A 9521-nucleotide genomic window follows, 5' to 3' on the forward strand; every position below is an offset into this window, starting at 1 on the left:
CGTTTAAACATGTATTAACTAGCATGTTAATATAACTCCCAGATTTATGGATAATTTAGTAACTTTACATCTCAAGGAGATCGGAACTAAGCATTATGGCGGGCTATCCAAAGATCAGAAACAACTGTCCTTTTGGAAAGTGTTAACACTATACATGGTGTGAGTACAGTCAGATAATCAATCAGTATATTTAAGTATGTGGACATGCTGTCAACACTTTTTTGCCAGTAGTTGTGAAACACAGAGACAAGTTTGCTCTCAGAATACTATATAAAGATGAGCCTCTTCCCTCCCCACAAAGTAACTACACTTTTACAGATTTTAGCTGCTCTTGTCCAGCGCCACTTAATTAAGCAAATAGGTTGTGTGTTTTCTTTTATGTGTATTCTTTGTCCTGCAACAGTCCCCTGTAGCAAAATTGGGGGGTATAGCTAATACCGTGGAAGACAGAAACAAAATTCAGAGGGACCTTGATAGGCTGGAGTATTGGGCTGAAAGCAACAGAATGAAATTCAACAGGGATAAATGCAAAGTTCTACACTTAGGAAAAAGAAACCAAATGCACAGTTATAAGATGGGGGATACTTGGCTCAGCCATACAACATGAGAGAAGGATCTTGGAATTGTTGTTGATCACAAGCTGAATATGAGTCAACAGTATGATGTGGCTGCAAAAAAGGCGAATGCTATATTAGGCTGCATTAACAGAAGTATAGTTTCCAAATTGCGTGAGGTATTAGTTCCCCTCTATTCAGCACTGGTTAGGCCTCATCTTGAATATTGCGTCCAGTTCTGGTCGCTGCACTTCAGGAAGGATGCAGACGAACTGGAACAGTTATAGCTACTGTCAACTGCCCAGAGAGCTTTGGCTATGGAGCTGTATACAAGTATAATAAATAAATAAACAGGTACAGAGGAGGGCAACAAGGATGATCAGGGGACTAAAAACCAAGCCCTATGAGGAAAGATTGAAATAACTGTTTAGCCCGGCGAAGAGAAGACTGAGGGGAGATATGACAGCACTCTTCAAGTACATGAAAGGTTGTCACACAGAGGAGGGCCGGGATTTCTTCTCAATCATCCCAGAGTTCAGGACACGGAATTATGGGCTCAAGTTGCAGGAAGCCAGATTTCAACGACATCAGGAAAAACTTCCTAACTGCTAGAGCCATACGACAACGGAACCAATTACCTAGAGAGGTAGTGGGCTTTCCGACACTGGAGGCATTCAAGAGGCAGCTGGACAGCCATCTGTCGGGAATGCTTTGATTTGGATTCCTGCATTGAGCAGGGGGTTGGACCTGATGGCCTTATAGGCCCCTTCCAACTCTACTATTCTATGATATGCACTTAGGGTTGCCAGGTTCAGGGTCTGAGACTGATCCTGTATGGGAAATGCAGGGGGGAAGTGAGAATTCCACCTTGTGTTTTTTCTCATTACAGTGTTGCAAGAACACCTGCAGTTGGCTGACTTTCTCTTTTCCTAAAGATACAGGATCAGTCTCAGGCCCTGAACCTGGCAACCCTACTCCAGAGAGAAAACAGCAGAGAATCATGCAGCACATTAAAAACTAATATGACATAAGGTTTATTTGACTGGAGCCCATTTAATTCAGTAGCATCTGCTGAAACAGTTGTAGTCTATCCACAACAGGAGTTCTCAACCTTTCCACCACCCAGGGCTCACATGAAACTAAAACAGCTGAAAATTATTGAGGCCCATCAGTCCCAAAACAGTAATGTAGAAACAGAACCAGTCACAAAATGGTGGCAGACAGTGACAAAGCTTGGCACAATCTGCAATTGCTGAAATCAGCTTCTGTAGATTTCTACCTAGTCTAACCTTGGAAATTGCTAAATTCTTTGCCACAGTGTTTTCCTTGTGGCCAGGAGTTCCATATGTCAGCTTTCCTCAAGCTAATTACAAACATTTGATCTGGAGGTATTGTGACTCAGCCTCCCTATTTTATGCAGAATTTGCTGATCCACAGGCTGTCTTAATGGAAACAACTTTTTTTCTTTGCCTTTCCCACCCCTTCACCTTTCAATGTATTTTTACAGATCTCCTGTAATTTATTCTCCTGTGCTCCTTTCACATTCAACCTGTATCTTATTCTTCTCCTCTCCCCACCACCCCCAAAGAAAAACTCCTGGGAATTTCTTTTATTTCCCCTCTGTGGTACTTTTACATTTACCTCTTATAACAGCTTTCCTCTCTAATCTCCTTCTTTTCTATTCCGTGTGTTTGTTTATAATAAATATGAACCTTTTATTTATTATTATTATTATTGCCTCTTATTTCACTTTCTAACTTCCTTCAGCACCTCCTTTCCCCACAGAGGACACACCCCTTCTCCCCCTCCTGCTAAACTTCTCTCTCCCCCAGCCACTTTCACTCAGCATGCGAGGCGTTGCTAGTGCCGGCATCAGCCCAACCAAACAGACAAGGCAAGTGAGGAGGACTAGGGCAGGCTGTGGCACACCGGCACACCTGAAAGTGGCCCAAGGCTCACTGGAGGGTTCCAATACCCTGAGTAACACTGATATAGAAAATTCATATAAGCTGTCCAAAGCAGATAACCATCAAAAATACAGATCTTTAAGGTGTCACAGGATTCTTTGTTGTTTTTATTGACATAATCAGAGCTTGGAAAAGTTACTTTTTTTGAACTACAACTCCCATCAGCCCCAGCTAGCATGGTGCTGGCTGGGGCTGATGGGAGATGTAGTTCAAAAAAGTAACTTTTCCAAGCTCTCACATAATAGACTAGTCCTCTAGCTAGAAAAAACCCTCCCCCCATCGCTAATAGGGATGAAATTGACATAACAGCAGATAGTCTGGTTTATATTTTCGCGTCAGTATGTGATTGGCTTCAGGTTCCTTTGTCAGCTTGAATATTCTGCTTCAATTTTTCCCTTCCTATCTCTATGGGTTTTTTTCGGTCGAAAGAAAGCAGTCGCCTAGCTTCTTGGAATCTGGGGAACGGACAAACAAACCTTTCACCCGCCTCTCAATTTTCTACGAAAGCGTTCTACCCACCCAATGAGAAGCCAGCAAGGACAAATTTCCCCGCCTTGCTGCCGAGAAGAGGGCGGTGCATTCAGCTTATGGGGCCGTCCACCTAAAGATTCAATCTGAGCGTGCGCGAGGAGGCGAAACGCCCCTGGATCAGGGTTCTGCGCCGAAGATCATTCACTGGTACGGCGGAGGATCAAGGTTTGCAGATTGCAAGGCGAAGCTAGAAACTAGGCGGCAATGGCAAATCCCAGCAGCGACAGCAAGCCGGAGAAGGAGCCTTGGCGGGGTTGCTATTACACTCTCGAGGATATCCAGAAACACAATCACAGCCAAAGTACCTGGATCATCCTACACCACCGTGTGTATGACCTCACCAAGTTCCTGGAGGAGGCGAGTATAGGGGGCTGGACGGGGGGGACGGGCTGGCGCCTCTTCTGGTACGGCTAAAGTTGCAAGGGATTTAAATCCCATGGAAGCAGTGAGAGGGTCTCTAGTATTTCTGCAAGATTCTACACGCTGGCAACTCGCTTGCTGGGAAGTAGGGCTCTCTGCGAAAAGCTCCTTGTCTGGATGTTTTAGAAGTGGGATAGATGGGGATCGAAGGAGATGTTTCTTCTAAAACGCTCTCTTACAAGCGTTCAGTTTGTTTTTTTACTGTTCATCCAAGTGACTTTCTGTTCCTCTGGTGCTTTTCAGAACGAGAAAAATATACCGCACGTATTCCAGCTGTACTCTTTGTTGAAAAGTAATATTTTAATATATTAAGTAAGCAAGAGAGGTCGTCATGGTGGGATGAGCTGGTTTGAACTGGAATAGCTTGGAAAAGCAAGGCTGCCAAATTTCTGGCTGGCTCTGTAATGTAATTTCTGTAACAAGATGCTTACTGTCCATATCCACAAAGCACGGTGACACTCTTCACTCATTAGAAGTTCAAGGATAAAGGCTTGAATAATGTGTTCTTGTACTGAATAGCATATGAACCTACCCGTGCACTTCGTTCGACATCTAAGGCCCTCCTCCGAGTACGGAGTCATCAAGAAGCTCGGAGGGTAATGACAAGATCCAGGGCCTTTTCTGTGGTGGCCCCCGAATTGTGGAACAGTCTCTCCGAGGAGGTACGCCTGGCGCCTACGTTGTTATCTTTTCGGCGCCAGGCTAAAACCTTCCTATTCTCCCAGGCATTTTAAATGCATTTTAAATATATTTAATATATTTTTAAGTATTTTGATGTGTTAATTGCTTTAGTTGTTTTGATATTGTTTAACGTACTTGTATTTTATATTGTACTTTTATATGTTGTACACCGCCCAGGGAGCCATTGGTTATGGGTGGTCTATAAATGAAACTAAATAAATAAATAAATAAATTATAAACAGCACCTGTTCATTAGAATAAGGAATGAGCAGCTTCATTTTCTCTCTGATTCATCAAGGACCCAAGCTATTGTATATTATAACATGTTTTATTTGAAATCTGTGTATCCCTATGATGCTATATTTGAAATGCATGTATCTCTATGGCTGCAGTCTGAAAGGGGAAGAATCCAAAGGCAGCTCAATGGCCTTATGAAGCAAGGGCATTCTATATTCAGTCATACTTTCCTGGGCTGTTGACTTCAACTTTTGTTAATTTTTTAATTTTAACTTTTGTTAATTTTTTCTTCCCACTGGAAATAAGGGGAGAGAGAATTAGGCACACTCAAATTTTCTTATTGGTTTATTGGGGGCCTCATTGGCTTTGGATCTTCTGGCTAAAAGATCCAGAAAAGCCTTCCAAAGTGCTGTGGGGGTAGGAAGAGGCCGGCACAGGATCTGCTGGATCCTGAACCTGACCTGTCACATGCTCGTCAGGGCTCTGGATGTGGCTGTGCTACCCCATTAAGCTCTGCTGATGCTGACCAGAGGTTTCTTTCCCTAAAATAACAGCCTATCCAATGTTCTGCAAGGGAGGTCATAATGCAAAGTGGATTTTTTCATAACTGTTGTAGCAGCAGCTGCCAATATATATGTCGGATAATAATTTGTCCTGAGTTCTAAAAGGTAGGAGTGACAGTAAGAGCCTTTACTTTAGACATATGAACCTGTGTGTCTCTGTTGAATAGCACTCCAACCATGTGTTGCTGTTATGGGTTGTATCTTGCTTGAAGAAGAACAAAGGAGAAATCTGTCAATAAACTATAAAGGAAGGGTTGTATCCAATGGCATCACAGTTGATGGTAAGTCTTCCATCAGCAGAATGGCGGGGGTGCAATTTTTAGCAATTTCACCCTTTCCTTAAATACTTTTCAGTTAGTTGGTGGACTCCTTAGAGGAGATTTGGGGACTGGGGGATTGCTGTCAACTGAGTGACACTGTTGAATACAACCCTAAAGTAATAGCAAAAAAATACGAATAATGCTAATTTAACTTTTTTTAAAAAAGTGCGTAAGAACTTCTTGCTAAGTGTGCTAGTAATAGCGATTACTGTACTAGCAAGTCTGCAATACTACAATACTGCTGCCTTGGGCTCTTTTTGGTAGGAAGGGTGGGATATAAATTGAATAAATAAATACTAGTCAAGACATATTTTGTCATATCTGAAATGCCATTTGTTTTTGAAAGACCCATAATTCATCTTTCTTATTTATACTTTTGACATTAGATTTTGTTTTTATTTTGGTGGAGCAGGTTAACATGTAATATTTATTGCCTCAGTGGAATGATTGAGCTAGGTCTATATACTTCCATTGAAGTTTTACAGTTACAGTGGTGATTCAGAAACTTTTAGAGCAAATATGCCTTTAAATCCTAAGTGCTTTAACCTTTGCTTAATCCCTTGCAAAGCATTAGTAGTATTTCAGGCTGCACAATTAAGAACTGAGATTTCAGAAAGAAGTACAGTTGGATGGCTAGCCACAAGTTGTCGCTTGTACAATGTTAACAGATCGTATGCTTTACTTAAGGAATAGCAGGTAAAAAATGTTCAGCCGTGACTGTCTTGTATAGTTAGTTGCTCATTGGAGTATTCCTGAAAGAAGCAATAGATCATGTTGCGCCAGCTTGAGAGATGGAATAGGATCCCTCTGCTGGTGTCACCATCTCTTTATTCTTGCCTAGCACAGTCATGCCAAGCAAAGAATTCATGTTGGCGGCTGTAGTGAAGGACTGTGTTTGTCACAGCATCTGCAGTGCTGCAGTCCTGCACCTCTTGACAGTACAGCATGAGGATGAAGCTATGTCCCTTGGTCCATTCACAAAGCATACAGTGGTATTGCATTGATATAGACCAGGGGTGACTGACCCTTGGTCCTCCAGATGTTGTTGAACTACAACACCCATTATCCCTGACTATTGGTCATGCTGGTTGAAGCTGATGGGAATTAGAGTCCAATAACTGCTGAAGGGCCCCTGATGTAGACCCACATGCTGGTTGAAGCTAGAAAAGATTCTAAGGTTCACGCTGTGCAATTATTACAGCCAAAATAATGAGTGTAAGTGCAGGGACTGGGGTGTTATTAAGGAAGCCTGGGATTTGTAGATCTTAAATTTGATTCCAGAAATAATTGAAGTGCTGAGTATCATCTGCTTACTGTATTTCTTGGTACACTCTTTTGCACCAGTAAGAATGCAGTCTGCAGCCTTGAAGCAGACTTTAGCTAATTTCTGACCTTGTTCCCTGATTGCATATCTTGTATTCAATATTACATGGAAGCCATTGGCAGCTCTTGAAACTGATTTTATGTAGACTTCACTCCATTAGCTTATTAAAGGAACTGATTGGAAATAGTGTGGTATAAAGATGCATTCTCCCTTGTAGATAGGACAAAGAATACAGCCTCACAAAATTTCTTGCAGTGGCAAACAAGGAAGAAGGTTGTCTCAAGCACCTTTTGTCACAGTTAAACATAATTGTACCCCTAAGGCATTGTACATTGATACCGATCTTCTAAATATGGCAGAACTTAAGTTGTTGGTAATCTGCAGTGAACTTCCTTTACAATTTAAACTATTTGCAAAATTGGGTAAACTAGTGGGACTTGTAACAAAATACTGCATTGTGTCTTCACCTTCTAACTGGAGTGTTCCTGTTCAGCCAGTCTTATGCTCCTCCAGGGTACTATAAGCCTAAGGCCCCCAACATGGCATCCATGGGCGCCACAGCACCCTCCGACAGTTGCCTGGGCCCCTTCTAGGGCCCACTGCGCCTCCCAGTTGTATATTTTTAATTAAACTTCTTTTGTTATCTGGTGTGCGTATGGGAGTTACTTGCATCTTTTGTCTGCATTTTATTTATGTTGGTGTTTAGTCTGTTTTGGGGAGGGGATTCTTAGCATCATGAGTTCTTTGTCTGTAAAATGAGTATTTTGTGGTACCCGTGACAGTTTCTTATATTTCCAAATGTGTGTCCCTATCCCCAAAAGGTTGAACTCCTTAATGCAGGGATCCCTATTCAGGACATTCTACTTGCTGTTATCAATGTTCTTTTCCAACTGATGGCCAATATTGTGTGCCTACTGATTGTGCTCGTTCTTCATTTGGCATTCTTAGTTTTTAACAGCTAAGGATGCATATTACTTTGTGTACTTCTGCCCCCTAAACATGCCAATACCTTCTCCTTGTTTCTCAGTGGATCCTTTTTGGGTCGATTCCTGTCAAAGCTCATCACTTACTATTTCTTATTGGAGGGGGTGATGCTCTTCTTCGGTAGTTGTCTGAAGGCATGTGGTGGTTGTCTGGGAGCTCCTGTTTAGAGATATGAAGGCCTGGGGGGGGAAAACAGGAACATTTTTTTGGGGGGGGATGGGTTTTTTCAATTTTTTCCAAAGCCTTTTTTGTTTTTTTCTCTGAAAAATTGGAAAAATGAAAAAAATGAAGAAAAATGGATTATGGAATGTTTTATTTTAGCATGATCAAAATGTTTCATTGAATCTTGGTCCCCCCTTTTTCTCAGTTGTTTTTATAGGAATGGATGCTTTATGTCTGCTTGACACTGTAGAGGACTAGCAGAGACAAATAATTTTCTTTGTTATTAATGTTGGTTTCTTCTTTTTTTAAAAATTGCTTTTTGCCTGCTGCTCATAAACTGGCAAAATGAAAGAGGCTCCTTACAGTTCAGGAATCTGTAGCTCCATTTGTTACAAAAAAAAAAGTAAATTCAGTTTGTAATAATTGTTTGAATAAAATGTACTTTTAATATACCAAATGTGATAATTTTATGCGAAACCAACTTGTACATAATTATATTTTATGTTCCTGAAGTAACAATGTGGCTTTTAATCTGTAAAAAGTGCTAATGTTGCATTTTTTCAATTTTTCTGAAAATTTGTCTTTTTCTGGAAAAAAAGGTTTTTTTCCATGACTTCAAAATTTCCAGAAATTTTACATCTCTACTCCTGTTCCACGGGAAAAAAAAGCAAATTAGGACAAACTTGTTTGCTCACCCTTTTACCTACCAGGTTGCAGTTCCAGAAACTCTTCTGAAATATGAGATCAATAAGCTGCTGGCACTAAGCATAATACTCATACTGAAACTTACACAACTGGCATCCTTTTGCAAGAGCCTGACCTTGGCAATTTAGGTTTCATATTTAGTGAAAAAATGAGTTGAAACTAATGTTACTTTGTTTTAATATTCCTATACTGACAAGAGGGTTGAAGAGTGAGAGATGAATTTTTTAAAGAAGGAAATCTGACTCTTTCCCTATCTCCATTAAGACTTTTCTGTAGTTAAATCTATGGATAAGCCTATTTCTCTGTTGTAATTAAACACTTAAAATAATAAAAGACCAATAGTCTTGAAACACAAACTGAAATGGTCCAACGAACAAAAAAGCCTTCTTAAGTTAACCATAGGCAATGAAATTAACAAATCTTTTCCCTATGATGTGAACAATACAAGGACACATCCCCAGGTTAGCCAGTTGAACAGCTGTGGTGCCACCACCTAAGAGACCTGTTCTAAGCATCTGCAGATCTAATATTGTTGATTGGAATAATCCAGAACATATCTTCTAGCTCGTATTGGGGAACAGAAGGGTACCAAGGGAAGATGTATCTTAGGGTGTGCTAGGTCTAGTCTATTTGTATTTGTTACCTACAGTCTTAATCTGTCTTTCCCTAATCAGTTCTACATGTGTTTCAGGAACTCATAGTCATCCCTTCTGAATTTGGACACATTTAGCACATGGTTATTTATGTTCAAGTGCTTTGTGTCATTGGGAGCTATCTGTTTTGTATGCACTGTGGTCTGGCTTGCATATGTGGACTTTGGGGTGATGGTACTGAAGAACTGGTCTTGTCTTTTGAGCAGGACTTCTGGCCTAGAAGGCTCTATAAATCCCTCCAGGTTCAGGATCCCATAACTTTCTATATTACATAGTATCTGTACACCTGCTTAAAAAAAACCTTACAGAATGGAGAACATAGGAGGCTGTCTTATACTAAAGCATTGGTTCATCAAGCTCAAAATTATCTCCCCTGAGTAGCAGTGTCTCTCCATGGTTTCAGACAGGGGTCTTTCCTAG

The 9521-nt window shown here is 40.9% G+C and overlaps 1 protein-coding gene across 1 annotated transcript in view; it reads left to right on the forward strand.

Annotated features, from left to right (window-relative positions):
* The first annotated feature begins 3117 nt into the window (after positions 1 to 3117).
* Positions 3118 to 9521, forward strand: part of LOC133369325 (cytochrome b5) — a 25512-nt gene continuing 19108 nt past the window's right edge. The window contains exon 1 of the mRNA XM_061594525.1: positions 3118 to 3409. Coding sequence (XP_061450509.1) covers positions 3257 to 3409 — 153 coding nt within the window. The 5' untranslated portion in view covers positions 3118 to 3256. The remainder of the gene's footprint in view (positions 3410 to 9521) is intronic.

The sequence above is a fragment of the Rhineura floridana genome, chromosome 1 (genome assembly GCF_030035675.1).
Source record: "Rhineura floridana isolate rRhiFlo1 chromosome 1, rRhiFlo1.hap2, whole genome shotgun sequence".
Lineage (NCBI taxonomy): Eukaryota > Metazoa > Chordata > Lepidosauria > Squamata > Rhineuridae > Rhineura > Rhineura floridana.